The sequence below is a fragment of the Brassica napus genome, chromosome A2 (assembly GCF_020379485.1).
Source record: "Brassica napus cultivar Da-Ae chromosome A2, Da-Ae, whole genome shotgun sequence".
Classification (NCBI taxonomy): domain Eukaryota; kingdom Viridiplantae; phylum Streptophyta; class Magnoliopsida; order Brassicales; family Brassicaceae; genus Brassica; species Brassica napus.
In genome coordinates, this window is record NC_063435.1 from 14,795,299 (window position 1) to 14,812,483 (window position 17,185).

General features: G+C 35.8%; 4 protein-coding genes across 5 annotated transcripts; 2 read left to right on the forward strand and 2 right to left on the reverse strand.

Moving 5' to 3' along the window:
- Positions 1-511: 511 nt before the first annotated feature.
- LOC106398888 (cysteine-rich receptor-like protein kinase 44) lies at positions 512-5,271 on the reverse strand. 2 transcript variants are annotated; one of them, XM_013839391.3, is made up of 7 exons: positions 2,402-3,371; positions 2,139-2,261; positions 1,906-2,039; positions 1,598-1,808; positions 1,272-1,515; positions 1,036-1,186; positions 512-962 (listed from the first exon to the last, which is right to left on the reverse strand). In XM_013839391.3, the coding sequence occupies exons 1-7, from the start codon at positions 3,237-3,239 to the stop codon at positions 651-653; spliced, it is 2,013 nt and encodes a 670-aa protein (XP_013694845.2). In that variant the 5' UTR covers positions 3,240-3,371; the 3' UTR covers positions 512-650. The 2 variants fall into 2 exon arrangements, with proteins under 2 accessions (XP_013694845.2, XP_022574906.2); XM_022719185.2 differs by lacking the exons at positions 1,906-2,039; positions 2,139-2,261; positions 2,402-3,371 and adding an exon at positions 5,219-5,271.
- A 4,949-nt stretch (positions 5,272-10,220) lies between these two features.
- On the forward strand, positions 10,221-13,530 carry LOC125586347 (aluminum-activated malate transporter 10-like). Its single transcript, XM_048756367.1, has 6 exons — positions 10,221-11,547; positions 11,647-11,784; positions 11,882-12,154; positions 12,236-12,360; positions 12,490-12,633; positions 12,713-13,530. The coding sequence occupies exons 1-6, from the start codon at positions 11,208-11,210 to the stop codon at positions 13,145-13,147; spliced, it is 1,455 nt and encodes a 484-aa protein (XP_048612324.1). The 5' UTR covers positions 10,221-11,207; the 3' UTR covers positions 13,148-13,530.
- On the reverse strand, positions 13,366-14,265 carry LOC125586348. Its single transcript, XM_048756373.1, has one exon. It carries the CDS (start codon positions 13,984-13,986, stop codon positions 13,432-13,434), a length of 555 nt encoding a protein of 184 aa, XP_048612330.1. The 5' UTR covers positions 13,987-14,265; the 3' UTR covers positions 13,366-13,431.
- A 169-nt stretch (positions 14,266-14,434) lies between these two features.
- LOC106398904 (extensin-like) lies at positions 14,435-17,101 on the forward strand. The gene has a single exon (XM_013839405.3). It carries the CDS (start codon positions 14,435-14,437, stop codon positions 16,970-16,972), a length of 2,538 nt encoding a protein of 845 aa, XP_013694859.2. The 3' UTR covers positions 16,973-17,101.
- Positions 17,102-17,185: the final 84 nt, after the last annotated feature.

Here is a 17,185-nt window from a genome sequence, read left to right on the forward strand (position 1 = left end):
TTTTAGTGTATCAAGTTTTTGCGCCATTGCGACAGAGACCAGCTTTTTACCTTTATTTTTCGGTTATATATTCAGTCTAAAACCTCTAACTTGCTTTACTTTTTTTCCTGCAGCTAATGATCCATGTGCATGACCAGTAGACATACTCGGAGAAACGCACAAAGAGAATTAGTTACACTTAGTAACCAGGAGCTAACAAGGTTAGAAAGAATAAACCGTCAACAACCAAAGCTGACTAATGCCACAATGGGCGACTACGGAAATCCAGAGAAACTTGCTTCTGATTTGCAACAGATGCTTCAGATGCAACAGACCATCCAAGCTCAGCATGAAGCTTCTCAACAAGCTGATATACTCGCTGCACAACATCAGCAGGAACAGCAGGAACAAGCTGCTCCAATCAGGCAGAGAAACATTCCGCTTAATACTCACAGTTGTAAGCCTTTTACCACTAGAGCTAGAAGCCTCGGTTAAAACAATGCGAAGGAAAAGATCGAATCCCGGGTTAGTATGACATAAATATAGGGCAGTTACCACTAAGCCATTGAAATTTTCTTCGTTTACAACACTATCAACAAGTTTTGTTCATCAACTGGATTCAGCAATGATCATGCTGAAGTAGATTTTAAAGCAATACAATTACACACGGATTAACGAGGAACTAACTGAGTGATTGAAACACTATTGAAAGACGGAATACTACTTGTGTGATTGCCTCTTGATGATGATGATTCTCCATCAAGTGGGCAAAAACCAGGTTGTGAGGGTCTCGGTAACGCGAAAGAGCTCGCACTCAGCATTACAACAACATAAGCCATTGTTGGTCTACTCTCTGCATTCTCCTGAACACACAACAGACCAATGTGAATGCATTTCATGATCTCATCACTTAGACCTTTTGTTTCAATCAGAGTTGGATCCACAATGTTTAACACTTTCCCTTCTCTCCAGCATTTCCATACCTACACATATAACATAAATTAAGGGTTGAAGTTGAATCCAAAAATAAAAAAATAACTTTAGGGTTTTACTTACATAGCTAAGGAGGAACAGTGAGGTTTCTTCTTCTGGAGACCAGTTGTGTTTCTTTCCTGTAATGATCTCAAGAACTAGTACACCGAAGCTAAATACATCAGTTTTCACTGAGAACTGCCCGTTCATCGCATACTCTGGAGCCATGTAACCGCTGCAACAACCAAATAACCTTAGGTTTTATGTTCTTTCACGGAATTGATAGAACTAGAAGGGCACTTTTGTTTTCGGCAGCTTACTAGGTTCCTGAAACTTTGCTTGTAAACTTGATCTGATTTGTTTGATCTGTATCAAACAACTTAGCCGTTCCAAAATCCGCGATTTTCGGATACATTTCATCGTCCAATAGAACATTGCTTGCTTTAAGATCTCTATGAATAATTTTGATACGAGAATCTTCGTGGAGGTAAAGAAGACCTCGAGCAACACCTAAGATTATTCTCTTACGCGTTTCCCACTCCAGGATTATTCTCCTATTAGAATCTGAGAAATAAAAATTTGATTCATTCATTATAATATTTAGTTAAAGATAGAGATGCTTGTGTTTAATTTTTAAGGTACCTACCAAATATATAATGCTCGAGGCTTGTGTTCTTGAAGAACTCATAGATGAGAAGTCGTTCTTCTCCATCTAAGCAGAAACCTAAAAGCGTAACAAGGTTCCTATGTTGAAGTTTTGCGACCAATGAGACTTCGTTTATGAACTCATTGTCTCCTTGTCCTGATTTCATTGACAATCTTTTCACAGCCACCGCTTCCCCAGAAACAAGAACACCCTGGTTGGTTTTTGAAGAACATGTAAGAGAGATTTAATCATCAAAACTGTGTAATTATGATCATAACATTAAGTTATAAAATCAATCAATGAATCACCTTATAAACTGCACCAAAGCCACCTTCTCCAAGGTGATTGTTAGGAGAGAAGTCATTAGTTGCTAGTCTTATGGTATCAATGTCCATTTGAAATAATTGTGCATCTTTAATCTTACTGTCTTTGACATCTTTTCCTGATCAACAAACAATAAAACCCGAAGGGTGTTAAAGTTATATAAAACTCTCATAGAAAATAATTGCACCTAAGTATTTCATTTTGACCAGAACCCCACCTTCAAGACTTTGTTTTTCTTTTCTTCTATCCCTTGTCAATAAGAAGTAAATACATATTATGATTATGACTAAACCAACAACTGAGCCCACTGTCGCAATAATACTTTTGGTTTTGCTTATTCCTGCCCAGAGAAAAAAAAACTGTTAGAACCAACAAACTCTTAGTAGCGAATGCACAGGTGTAACAGAGTAACTGATGCATAGTACTCTGTTCTTTGCTTTTTTATATAATTAAAATAATAATCTGTTAAATATGTTTTACCTGTTATTGTTGATCGATCAGGGCCATCAGGCTCATACTCAAAATCTAAAAGGAAGAATCTCAGGTCACTCTCAATCTGAAAATTACAACTCGGACAAAACCATCTGATCCCAATTCTCCCTTCCGTCGCGTTCTGAAGACCATAAAGGAGACATCGGTTGCAATCTTTATGAGACAAATCAGGCGTGCACTGCGTGGTGGCGTAGAATCTGGTGTAAGGTGGAGGAGCAGGACCATCTCCTTGAGCATACTTCCTCTTAGAGTCACCTCTTGCAGCTTGGAGTATGAGATGGTTAAGTAACTTGCTCTGCATTCGAATAAAATCGGTTCGGTTTGCAGTAGCGTTGTTTGGGTTCACAGCCTCCATGGTAGGGAACGTTTTGAGTTTCCCAAAAATGGGCTTGTCCGAGTAACGAAACATACATTTTGAGGTACGTATGTGAGCTTCTCTGCTACGTGGACAGTGGCTTGTGGTTAGAATCTGTGCAGCATGGGAGATACAGTTGAGACAATCTACTCGACTGAGTACTCTGTTGCATAGCCCCATGGCTTGGACTTTATCTTTATCTGAGTTTGTTCCGATGGAGAGGTTGTAGAAGTTGTAGGTGTTGGAACGGAGAGATTGGATTGAAGAGACAAGACGTTTAAGGTTGTGGAAGAATTCGGAATGTAAGAAGTTGCCTTGTTGGGATAGACATAGTGACTTCGGAGGAATATCCCAGTTAGAACTGTTTATATCCACAGTTTGTTGTGCTAAGCTTAGAAAAGGGACGAACAAGAAGAAGAAGAAGAAGAAGAAGAAATGTTGTGGTGGAGACGAAGAACAAGAACCTGTCATGGCAAAACTAGACGTTCTGATTCCAAATGTTTAGTTTCTTCCCGGTTCTTCCTAAAAAGGAAAATGTAACAAAAAAAAATAAGTTTCTCCAACTGTCAGTTTCATGCAAGACCAATCTAGGGGTCTATATGAAAATTACATTTGATATGATGTGACATGTCTTTAAGTTTAAAGCAAAGATTTGATAAAACGGACTAGAAACCGAACGTTATCCATACATTGATATTGTAAAATTTGAACGTTGTCCTTACGTTGAATAGATATGATATTGTAGACAATGAACGTAATACATACGTTGGGTTACAACCCTTCTTAGCAGCCACTTCTTACGAATCCTTTTCTCTTTGTCTTTCACTTGCTTTGACGTTTCTCCTACTTACATCATTGGCAGCCTCCTCACCACCATTGACTACGAAAAGTTTCGTATACAAATAACATATCAGATCAATATAAGTCCGAACCTTAATATACACTTTCTTTAACCAGCTGGCTCGAAATAAGGATGTTTCTTCTTCAGTAATCAAATAAGTAGACATAGAAATGATATGTATATGGATCATATGTTACTATGTTAGTCAAGGCTTGTGTTCTTGAAGAACTCATAAAAGAGTCGTCGTTCTTGGTCCATTATACATGCAGAAACCTAAATGCCTAACAAGATCGTAATGATGAAATCCCTTTCTCACTGTCCTGATTTATTGATAATGTTTTCCCAGCTATCTCTTCTTCAGAATCAAGAACACCCAAGTGATCATAAAGATACATTCAAGTTAACTTTTAAACTCTTTGCATACGAATTAACGAGGATCTAACTCAGTAATTGTAACTTCATTCCAAGTCATTGTTGGTGCAACAAGTATGTGGTCTTCTCTTGATTCTCTATCTTCTAAGTAAAAAGCAGGTTGCAAGGGTCTCGGTAAAGTGAAAGAAGCTGCATTGAACATGACAAGAACAGAAGCCACCGTTGGTCTACTCTCTGCTTTCTCCTGAACGCATAACAAACCAACGTGAGTCCACGATGTTTAACACTTCCCCTTCTCTCCAGCTCTTCCATACCTATCAACCAAAATAAAAGTTGAAATTAAATCAAGATTCCAGAACTAGAATCCCAAAGTTCTTTTTTCATTTACTTACATAGCTAGGGAGGAACAATGAGCTTGCTTATCCTGGAGACCAATTGTTTTTCTTGCCTGAAATGATCTCAAGGACTAGTACGCAGAAGCTATATACATCAGTTTTCACTGAGAACTGCCCCTTCATCGCATACTCTGGAGCCATGTAACCGCTGCAACGACCAAATAACATTTTGGTTTCTTTCGCAGAACTGATAGAGGTTAAATGATTATTTTTGGGGCAGATTACTAGGTTCCTGCAACTCCGTTTGTAAACCTAGTCAGACTTGGTTATTCTGTATCAAACAATTTAGCCATTCCAAAATCTGCAATCTTTGGATACATTGCATCATCCAATAGAACATTGTTTGCTTTAACGTCTCTATAAATAATTTTGAAACGTGAATCTTCATGGAGATAAAGAAGACCTCGAGAAACAGCTACGATTATCTGATAACGTGTTTCCCACTCTAAGATTGTTCTCCTATTTGAATTTTAGAAAATAAAAAAGATTTGGATCAACCACCTAGAGATCGAGAGATGCTATATATTTAGTAGATCTAAAGATACCAAATATGTAATTGTCAAGGCTTGTGTTCTTGAAGAACTCATAGATGAGTAGTCGCTCTTGTCCATCCAAGCAGAAACCTAAAAGCCTAACAAGATTCCGATGTTGAAGTTTCGCAACTAATGATACTTCGTTTATGAACTCATGGTCTCCTTGTCTGGATTCCAGTGACAATTTTTTCACAGCTTCTCTTCTCCAGAATCAATAACACTCTAATTAATGATCATTTTAAGAGAATGATGAATGATCAAGAAAGTGCGTTCATGATCATAGCATAAGAAACAAATTAATCTAGTTACCTTATAAACTGCACCAAAGCCACCTTCTCCAAGCTGGTTCCCAGGAGAGAAGTCATTAGTTGCTACTCTTATGGTTTAAGTGAAATTTTAAACAATTCCCACAAGATCACAAGATCTATTGTCACATATATTCCTCGAAACAACTTATCTTTTCTTATGCCAAACAAAGTTATTCGAGGCTACAAAGATAATGTCTCATGTCATGCAGACATGTAGTTACAATACTCTATTAACTTATATTGTTGTATGCATTTTGCTAATATACAATTTCTTTATGGTTTTTAGCCGAATTGACTCAAGAATATCAAGTCTTTTTCAAAAAAAAAAAAAACAAATAAAAGAATATAAGCGGATTCATCCAAGTGAAGCCATACGATGTCGTTTTAATAAACACCCCAGCTAAGAACATCTCCAAAAGAAACTCTATAATTTTAAATATAGACATTTTTCTCTCCAAATTAGAATATCAAAACTTTAAATTTGAAATTTCATCTATTTATTTGTATTTTGGTCTTTATCATTAATTGCACATCACATTTATAATGCGTAAGTACTTTTCAGTTTATTTTTTAATCCTTATAATTTTATATCTCATAAATTTTCATATTTTTTTTCTTAAATTCAAGTTTTACACCTAAACTTACATAATATTTTAAAATAAGATTTATAATATTTAAAAACTAGAACTAGACAACAAAAATATCAGAAAAGAAACTTCATAAAATCTTTTAAAAAGGTACATGAAGACACAATTATTACACATGTTAAATATTACAACAACAATGATAGTCTGGTAAATTTGCTCTGGAACCTCCAACATATTTTCCTAACAAATTTTGTGTAGCTGGAAATATTACATAAATTAATTATTAAACTACAAGTAAAATACCATATTATTTCATAAAATATTACAGAAATTATTTTATGGAATAATGTGTTATTTTGCTTGTATTATAATATTTAATTATGTATTTTTATTTATGATTTCATATTTTACTGTAAAATATTATTAATTAATATTGCAGTAGTATTTTATATTTGTGCTAATTCTTTATAATTTTAATGGATTTACATTAATTATGAAAAAATATAAAGACTATAGTGTAAATTACAAATAATTTTGAAGTTTAGTTTTAATTTTTGATTTTGAAAAAAAAAAACACTTTGACACTTCAAATATACAGTTTTGCAAACTTAAAAAATAAAAAATCTCTTTGGAAATGATCTAAAAGCCTAACTGCCTTGAGAGCTTTCTGTACTATCAATGATACTTTATAGGCCCATTTTGTTTGATATGCCCAATAAAGATTCATACCAATTACGTGTCCGTCTATACAATTTATCAAAATGATATGCATCCGACCTGACGTGATAATTTCTCATTGATCCTAGTCTGGCTAGTGCAGAGAAATTGAATCACCATTAACCACGAAATAGAAAAGAACTAACCCCATTACACCCGCTGCATAGCGAGGCTCGGCCCGTAAAAATAAAGGATGTAAGCGAAAAAAATTCTAGGTCTATCATTTAGTAACTGAAATAATAAAAATAGAAATGCATGAATGAGAGCCGAACATACCACACATAATACATTTAAACCAACAATAAACCAACTATGATACCAAAGATTTTTACAATTTGAAAGCCGAAATATTGCATATTTAAAAATGGCCGGAAGCACATGAATCTATAGCTTGTACTCAGGGCCGCTGCTGTGCATAGCAGATGCGAGTCAAAATATATCGAAAACAAGCAAGTACATGGTTAATATATTTCAAATGTGAGACATAAACTGATTGATATACTTTTACTGCGGTGTAGATATAGAGACGTAAATCCATCTGGGTTTATGATGGAAACAAAATTGTTGCTATTCAGCTAGTTTGGGTTTGGGTTTCGGCCAATACTGTTTATATGGTAGTTTAGTAACAGACCGTCTAGCTACTGTTGACATTATTCTGAAAACATCTCAAATTCGAATCAGACAGTGTGGTATTCAATCCATTCAGTAGTACTATATGCATTTTCATGAGATCGATTGAATTAATCGATATATATATATATGTGGATGCTTATAAAAATTTCTACAAAATTTGAAAATTGTTAATTGTAAATATTTACCAAAAATAAGCTAGCTTAGGTAGAATAAATGAGACTAGTGAAGGAATTAAAGGAGAAACGATTTATTCAAGTAAAATAGTGAAAACCAATAAATGAAGAAGAAAACATGCATATTTTTACTCTCGTCTTTACATTCCGTTTTAAATCATCGATTTTTTAAAAGTAACATAAATTCTTAAATTAAGATGAGAGATAGCGGTAACGAGATAGATATGACAAAGGACTTTATTATATGCTACTTTGTTCCACTATAAATGCTGTGTCAGCGAATTCCGAAATAAACCGCAAGTACACAAGCAAGAGCTTAGTTAGTCGATTAATCACATTCAGTATATATATTTCTACGTCTCCCATGCAGAACTATCTCCGGCCGGTGCTTAATAGGTTTAGTGTTTATAGTTTGTCGACGAATTTCAGATATATACTGTATGTATGTTCATAGAAATATTTGAGTCATTTATATATTATTATTACATGTACGACGAACTAAATTACAGTAGTATCACTGTATGTATGTTCATTGATATTGTGAATGCAGAACGAAGTGCATTCTGTCTATTCTTCAATTAGGATTTGCATGCCAATGATTTTAGAATTTTTTTTTTTTTTGAAACTTTGATGATGATTTTAGATTGTTTTTAGCGGAATATACCAATAAGATCTTAACAAACAACTCTATTTCAATCGTGACCTAATCTCAACATAATATATTTATAAACAAATTAATTTAATACGACAAAAATGTTAAACCGCTCTTCTTATCACATCACCAACAAAATGTGATATGATAAGCTGAGGGGCACTTCATGAATAGTTGTGTTTCACAAGACCAATAGGGCAGCCCGGAGTAGCTAAGTGCATGTACAATATTTTTTTATCCTCTAATTACTTATAGACCACACATATAATATTTTTTAAAAATATACACAAAAATCTAGCCTAGTGATAATATATATAAGTACGTCCACTTAGGGAAGATAATGTTTTGATAGGGAACTTAAATTAGGTTTCTAATAATCTGGAGCTCACTTAGAGACCTAAAATAAAGTTAGGTTATCTAATCCTTTCTTTTAATTAGTTTGATTTAATTGTACCTCCCAAGAATTGCACTTTTATATGTACAATACTGAAAGGCAGTACAGTTACAAAAAAAATTATTGAAAGGGAGTATAAGTCAAACACACCACTTCATGTATCTTTTGTGACCACTACTTAGTGGATATGTAGTACTTCCTCCTTTTCAATTTAATTGTCATTGCAAAAGAAAATATTCATTTCAATATAAATGTAGTTTTATAATTTCAATACAAAATTTATTAATAATATTTTCTAATTTATTTTTCTATCGTTTGAAATATGATTAGATGTATGAATGATGTTTTTATGTTGGAAATATACAAAATTAAATATTTTATTAATCTGTATGCATAAACCTAAAACACAACTAAAATGAAACGGAAGGACTAATAAAATCAATACAAACGTAATTCATGAAAAAAACAAATAACAAAGAATTAAAATCTCGTGGTACGGTGAATTCTTTAATCAACCAAACGGAATATGCGAAGGGCTTTTATTTGCTTACGACAATACACTTTTCGTGTAAAACAACATTAAATGTGTAATTCAGTTCATGTAAATGCACACACACACGCATATGCTTACGCACGCATGTATTTTTGATATCCGTTTAGTGGCTAGTAGCCTAGGGCTAGAGCATGTAATAGTAATTTAATTTGTTTGATTTAACTGCTTTTTATTTATCTAACACTTTTGTGTATGCATGGAATTATGATAAAACCATTGTCGGTCGTTTACTAGGATTCGAGTTCAAAAATGTCATCTAGAGATTAGGGTTAGTGTTGTAAAGTGTCATCGGAAGACTAGGGCTTCTGCTTTTTATGTCGTCTAGTTTTTTTTTCCTTCTTCATGGAATTTCGATGTTTTGGTTTACGGTTGCAACTGTTACTAGAGATTGATCCACACACATGCACGGATATTGGTTTTTATATTTTTATACATTGATATTTATTTTTTTATAATTAATATTATATATTTTAGATGAGTCATAATATAACTAATTGTATTTAAAAAACCTAGACCGAATCGGATAATATGATTATTTTTGGTATAACTATCCCAATCCGTTTCAGATATATTTGTTATTTATATATTTTTAGGTTTCTATACATCAAACTAAACTCATCCAGACCCATAATTAAAGATCTAACTCAAAACTGACACATAAATTTATAATATTCAAACGGGGTCTTATTTCAAAACTAAAAAAAACGATATCCGAAAAGAACAATCTGCACCTAATGGATAGCCAATGTTCATGCCTAACTGATTTTATAAATTAATAAAAATGACTCTTTCTATGTGCTTGGCTAATTATATGGAGTGGAAAAAGTGACAATAAATGTAATATATTTTTATTATTTTGATTTAAGTTATTATTTTACTCACAAAACATGTCTTTGAATTATGTATTTGGCTACATAATGTTCCACCGATTAAAACTAAAATTAAAAAAATAATTAGTAAAACAAACTAAACCGAACGTCTAACCATATGCAAAATCCATTTATTTTACATTTTTAATTTTATTGTACCACTTTTTATCTTTACCACTACTAAAGTGACATTTTCAAAAATATTGTCTTCATTAAGTGGCAAAAGATTCGAATACCCTTGTTCTCTATATATATAATAAATTATTATTTAAATAAAAAATAAAATTCAAAAAAATATATTTTTTTATGTTTTCGAATTATACTTTTTCAAATTCAAACTTTTTTATAATTTTCTTTTGAACTTTTTTTTTGAAATTTTTTTTTTGAAATTTCTTTTTGAAAATCAAAAATTATGTTTGAAACTATTTTTTCATTTTTTTATTAAAAAAATTTAAGTATTTATTTATATATTTATTATAATCTTAAATATCACATTTCAAAAACCCCATCTCTGATCTAAACTCTAAATCTAGATTAGTTAACCCTAGGAGTATAAGTGTCTTTTACCATTCATTAAAAGTGGGGGTAAAAGTGGTTAGTGTAAACATGAAAAATGATACTATTAATGTGATATTTGTGGCAATTTCTCAAAAGACAATATACTCTTTTTTATCATGTTATCAAAGTTTGCAAACAATTCTCATCTATAATTCTATCTATGTTTTCAAAAGTACAAAATGTATTTCAGTTTTAATAATATAGATAAGTTTGATGCTTAAATCTCTTATTTTAAGACTTTTTATTATTTTGTATCTTAAAAAAAAGAGAAACTATAATAAAATAAACTTTTCATTTTCATTAATGTATTATTTTATCACAAAAATAACGTAAAACCTTCGACTGTGCGCAATTGATGTATGTGAGTTGAAACTTCTATAACTTGTGACAGTAAATTTTCTACGGACTTCGGTACTACCAAATATGAACAAAATCTAGAAACTAACATGAGCAGACGTTGCAATGAAATGGATGGATGTACGAAGGTGTGAACAACTGTACGTACTTGTGCGATGACGACTTAGTAGCACAAAATTAGATACTGATATCATATAACTTTTTTTTTTCGAACAAATAAAGAGATCATATAACTTTACAGTTAGGCCACTCCATCTTTGTGCATTTCCAAGTGGGAGAGTATAATACATATTAGCAGAATACATATATTATATATTAATTCACCACTTAAAATGATTTAAAAAGCTTTGACAAGTTAAATAGTAATACATATAACATATAAGAGTACCCCTATGATCTCTATATATGTAACACCATAAACTGCATTGCTCAGCAAACAAAACCAAAACATTTCTTGACCAAAACATTATTTTGATCTCGTCGTTGGGGTTAGTAACATGGCGCCAAAGGTAGAAGCAGGGAAGCTAGAGTGGAGGATAAGTGTTGACAATGGGACAACCGAGAGATTGGTTCCAACATATGGACCTAGTAAAAGGATCTTTCTTTGGCTAAAGGGTTTTGTAATGAAGGTTATCCTGGAGCGAATCGCAAAGTCTATGAGGAACATTTGGAGGATTGGGGCAGATGATCCTGCAAAAGTTGTTCACTGTTTGAAAGTAGGACTAGCACTTTCATTGGTCTCAATATTCTATTACATGAGACCTTTGTATGATGGAGTTGGAGGAAATGCTATGTGGGCTATCATGACTGTAGTAGTCGTCTTTGAGTCCACTGTTGGTTAGTAAACAAAACTCAAAATCAAACGTTTTCAACTTTCTTTTGGTGAGTGAAATTATATTGACCTATATGAATATGTATCTCCTTCATGCACAACAGGAGCAACATTCTCCAAATGTGTGAACAGAGTGGTGGCAACTATATTAGCTGGAACACTAGGCATTGCTGTTCATTGGGTTGCAACTCGATCAGGAAAAGCTGAGATTTTTGTGACTGCATGCTCTGTTTTCCTATTTGGTAAGTAATGATCGAAACCCTAAAAAATATTTAAGTCTTTTATTCCCTTGTAAAATAATCTTTATTAAATTCCTTTTTATGGGTTTGATTCTTGCAGCCTTCACAGCTACTTACTCGCGGTTTGTTCCATCATTCAAATCCAGATTCGACTACGGAGCGATAATCTTTATCCTCACATTTAGCCTAGTCTCAGTCGGAGGTTACCGAGTAGATAAGCTGTTTGATATGGCTCAGCAAAGAGCATCAACTATTGCAATTGGAACATCTATCTGCATTGTCATTACTGTCTTCTTATGTCCCATATGGGCAGGATCTCAGCTTAACCGCCTTGTTCAATGTAATTTTGTCAAACTTGCTGACTCATTAGACGGTAAGGAAAGAAGAAAAAAAAGAAACTTGTTACACAAGAAAGCGCATTAGCTATCTGAGCTAATTATCATAGAAACTGCAGGCTGTGTAGCAGAGTACTTCAAGAAGAAGGACGTCTCAACGAATGAGAATGAAGATGAAGAAACTAACAAGAAGTTGCAAGGATTCAAATGTGTACTTAACTCTAAGGGAACAGAGGAAGCCATGGTAACTTGACCCTTTTTTTTTCTTTTTTTTTTACTTTTAACACATTTTATCTTTGGGGATGATGTAAAATTAATTAGCTTTTTGATTTTTGTAGCCTCTTATAGCGCTCTTATATTTTTAATCTCTCAGGCAAATCTAGCTAGATGGGAACCTGCACATGGAAGCTTTAACTTCCGGCATCCATGGCAACAATATGTAAAGATAGGCGCTGCTATGAGGAGATGTGCTTATTGCCTCGAGAATCTTAGTATCTGCACGAACTATGAAACAGAGGTAAGTTATCATTGTTTTGAAGAATCAAGTTTAAGAGGTGGTGAAACTAATACTCCTATATGTGTTTTGATTTCAACAGGCACCAGACCAGGTCAAGAATCATTTCGGAGAAGCTTGTATGAGTCTGAGCTCAGCTTCTTCAAAAATCTTGAGAGAGTTAGCGGATATGATCAAGAACACGAGAAAATCTTCGAAGATGGATTACCTGGTGTTTGATATGAACTCAGCAGTTCAAGAGCTTCATGAAACCTTAAAAACTGTTCCCATAGAAACCAACAGACCTGAAGAAGATGTTAAATCTGAAAAGGACGAGGAAGGAGACAGAACCATGGCGATGAGCCTACATGAAATCCTTCCAGTTGCCACTTTGGTTTCGCTGTTGATCGAAAACGCAGCTAGGATTCAAACAACCGTCGAAGCAGTGGATGAACTGGCAAATCTTGCAGATTTCAAACAAGATTCAAAGAAGAAAACAGGAGGCAACAACGCTAAACAAACACCACTAAGTTCCTAAATTACTTTCATATTACACATTGAAACCGGAGTTTTCATGTATATATAAAAACCTATTAGTATATGACTTTGCTTTGTTCTGTAACCGAAGGTTTATTCGGCATGGTTTTTAAGGCCAAAAAAGAAAGTTATGGAACTAAACAATTACAACGTTTAAGAGTCCATCCACAATGAAACAAAAACAAATGTCACCATAGAAAACAAGAATGCGATTATAGATAAAACACACAAAAGTAAACTTTGACTTTGTTGATGTAATCTTAGTTACAATCTTTGGTTGTTTCGTTAAGTAACCCAGACAAGTTTTGTAACAACAAGTTCATTACAGATTCTCTCAAATTCCAATAAGACATCAAACAAAATCCCAGATTTGCCTCTTGTAACCAACATCTTGACCAAGCCCTTCAAGTGTTTACCAAACTTACCTCTCTCAACAACTTCATTGACTAAGCCCTCCTTGTTATTGTTCCTCTTCTTGTCTTCTCCCACAAGAAACGCCATCAGCCTTCTGACATCTTCTTGAGTCCGACCAAGACAGTTCTTCGATTGACAAACGCTAACGAGCGCCGCAGCAAATCCCGACGCCGCTTTCTCGTGAATCTGAGGAGGAGATGGTGGCGGTGGAGCTCTCGAGGGTTTTGCGTTCGGAAGCGGTAACGAGATTCCTCTAGGGAAGGTAACGTTTTTGTGGTGGGAGAAGGAAGATGGAGAAGACGATGTTGGTGGTTTTGAAAGATTTGTCGAGGTTGAGGTGACGGTGGGTTTAAAGCGGCCGGAGAAGGATCTACGAGGTAGTGGAGGGAGGTTCAAGGATGAAATGGATGCTGAGAGAGTCTCCATGGAAGACGTTTCAATATTATCCACCTGAACGAGAAATGAATGTTTCAAACATTATCATATATTTGTTTTCCATAATATGCATTTTGTTGAATAAAAATATGGAATATCAGTACTATTGTTTTATTACTGCCCATATACCCAAAACACTTAGTGGGCCTAATATTTGTTACCTATGGTCCAGTACTAGCACTTGACATTAAAAGGAATATAGAAAGTAAATCTTTATCTATCCTAACACGTGATTTGTGCAAAAGATCTAAAGAATCAAATACTTGTCTTCGGTTTATGGATATACTTTGTGTGAATAAGGTCTATCGTGTAGGCTAAACTTGTCTGCAACTGACATGTTCCTCTACTTATATAGCTTAAGCTTACTCATGCCTATCTTAATCAAACAACGTACATGTACTATTAGTATCCTGCTATACAAACACGAGCTATTAGTAAAATGTTTAATAATCGACAATCTCGCCGGAGATTCCGGCTCGGTAACTTAGCTAGGCTTGTTCAGTTACGGCAGAGCGTAAGCAACCAACCACCATCACCGCAGCAACCGCCATTGCCACCAAAGGATCTTAAAGAAGTTTTGTTACAATCGCCACCACAGTCACAAGCATTTCAGCCGCCTCCATATCAATTGCCATCGCCAATGCCGTCACCATCAACACTCCCACCATCTATTTCAAAACCTGGTGAAAATCACCAGTCTTCGCCACGGCTGGAACCAAAGTCATCACCACGGTCACCAGCATTTCAGACACAACCGCAGTCACAAGCATTTCAGCGGCCTCCATATCAATTGCCATCGCCAATGCCGTCACCATCAACACTCCCACCATCTATTTCAAAATCTGGTGAAAATCACCAGTCTTCGCCACGGCTGGAACCAAAGTCATCACCACGGTCACCAGCATTTCAGACACAACCGCAGTCACCTTCACTTCTGCCCCCTCCAAATCAGTTTTCATCTCCCATGCCATCACCATCAACACTTCCGCCGCGGCCTGAACCGAAAGCATCACCACCGTCACTTTTATCACCAAAATCAAAGGACGAATCTCAACAGCAGACAACAACATCATCAACGTCTCCTTCGCCGCAAAAACCGAGCCTATCTCAGCGGTTACCTCTACGATCGGTGCCTCCTCAACCTCCGGAACCAAAGTCACCAGCATTTCAGCCACAACCGCAGTCACCTTCATTACTGCCCCCTTCACCATCAGCATTTCCACCGTCTCTTACAGAATCTAGTGAAAAACACCGAACTCCGCCACGTGTAGTACCAGAACCAAAAGCATCACCACCGCCACTTTTACCACCAAACCCAAAGGAAGTGCTTCACCCGCAGACAACGTCACCACTAACACCAGAAGCAAAAAAACTACAGTCCCTTCCGTCAACGCTAAACGCTACTTTAGAATATCAATCCCCATCAACTGATGAAACTCGGTTCCAATCACCGCCCCTGTCGCAAGTATCACCACCCTCATTATCAGAATCCCATGAATCTAAGCTGTCAAAATCTACTGAGGACACTCAGTTCCGATCACTATCTCCGTCGCTAGCCTCACCACAATCATTGTTAAAATCCGATGAATCTCAGAGGGCTTTACCACCACCAGAAACCAAAACTCCGCTGTCTCCACCCTCAGCGCTTAAAGCTCATAAAGAATTTCAGCCGCAGCCGTCACCACCGCTTCCACTGTCTAAATCCATTGTTGAAACTCATTTCAAGTCGTTGCTTTCTTCGCAAGCATCCCCACCATTATCATCATCGTCTAGGTCTGGTGAACATCAACCACCTTTGGCAACAGAAGCTAAAATCCCTCCATTGCCACCGTTTTTAGAAACCGGCGAAAATCAGCCGCTTTTAGCACCATCAGATATTAAAGCTCCAAAGTCAACGCTAAAGGCCGCAGAAGAATCACTGCCCGAACCGCCTACACTGCTTTTGCCGTCTAAAGTAACTCTGTCCCAATCATCGCCTCCATTGCCACAATTATCAGAATCTGGTGAACTTCAACCACCTTTGCCACCGGCAGAATATAAAATTCCACCACCGCCACCGCCATTGTTAGAATCCGGTGAATCTCAGCTGCCTTTACCAGCACTACCAGAAACCAAAATTCAACCGTCAAAGCTAAACGCTGCTGAAGAATTCCAGTCTCCACCAGTTTCATCAAAGCTAAACGCTGCTGATGAAACTCATCAGTTGCAAGAATCTCCAGCAGAAACCAAAACTCCACCGTTAACGCTATACGCTACTGAAGAATCCCTGCCTCCACCGGTTAAAGCCACAGATGAAACTCTGTCCCAATCATCAGAAACTGGTGAACCTCAACATCCCTTGCCACCACCAAAAGCTAAAATTCCACTGCCGCCACCATCAACGCAAAACGCTGCTGTAAAACCCCAGTTTCAACCGCTTCCTGCCTCTACATTCAATGATGAGACTCCGTTCAAATCATCGCCTCAACCACCACTAGAATCTAAAATTACACCGTCGAAGCTAAACACTAATGAAGAATCCACGCGTCAACCGTCTAAATCCATTGATGAAACTCGGTCCCAATCATCACCTCCTTGGCAATCATCTATACAGCCACGAGAAGCCAAAACTCCACCGTCAAAGCTAAACGCTAGTAAAGAAGAATCCCATGTCCAACCGCTTCCTCCCTCGCTGCCACTACCTGAATCTAATATGCCACCACCACCACCATCGCCCCAAACTAAACCTAACCCAATCGAATCTCACACTTCAAAAGATCATCGCAAGGATCGAAACCAATATCTAGATAAACCAGACGCCGAACTCAGGGCTGAGATCACCGGGGAAGTTAAGAAAACACCGACGATGATGATGTTCATCAACAGCAATGTTCAAGGGATCAACACATCACTCTCGCTCGATTCTTCTTCCATCGATCATGAGCCTGGCGTCCACTTGACCATCGATCATGATGATTTTTCTTCAACGCTGTTTTAATTAAACTTTTTTTTTTTTTGGATATTCTATTCTTCTGTATTGGATTGGATTGCGAACAAATACTTTTTATAACAAATACTTGACCTCAAATACTTTTTAAAATTTTATATATTACATTTTAATCTTTAATTTTGTGATACATAATTATAAAACTAAATAATGTTTAGATGCATAGTAGATATATTATGATGTGAGGCTCCAGTTTTACAAAAG

Bases quoted from the DNA above. Each gene is read 5' to 3' on its own strand.
- LOC106398888 (XM_013839391.3), bottom strand. From the start codon at position 3,239: ATGACAGGTTCTTGTTCTTCGTCTCCACCACAACATTTCTTCTTCTTC. The intron at 1,187-1,271 runs GTAAGCTGCCGA...TGGTTGTTGCAG, and splicing joins AGCAAAGTTTCAGGAACCTA to CGGTTACATGGCTCCAGAGT. The intron at 963-1,035 runs GTAAGTAAAACC...TTATATGTGTAG, and splicing joins CACTGTTCCTCCTTAGCTAT to GTATGGAAATGCTGGAGAGA.
- LOC125586347 (XM_048756367.1), top strand. From the start codon at position 11,208: ATGGCGCCAAAGGTAGAAGCAGGGAAGCTAGAGTGGAGGATAAGTGTT. The intron at 11,548-11,646 runs GTTAGTAAACAA...CATGCACAACAG, and splicing joins CGTCTTTGAGTCCACTGTTG to GAGCAACATTCTCCAAATGT. The intron at 12,634-12,712 runs GTAAGTTATCAT...TGATTTCAACAG, and splicing joins GCACGAACTATGAAACAGAG to GCACCAGACCAGGTCAAGAA.
- LOC125586348 (XM_048756373.1), bottom strand. From the start codon at position 13,986: ATGGAGACTCTCTCAGCATCCATTTCATCCTTGAACCTCCCTCCACTA.
- LOC106398904 (XM_013839405.3), top strand. From the start codon at position 14,435: ATGTTTAATAATCGACAATCTCGCCGGAGATTCCGGCTCGGTAACTTA.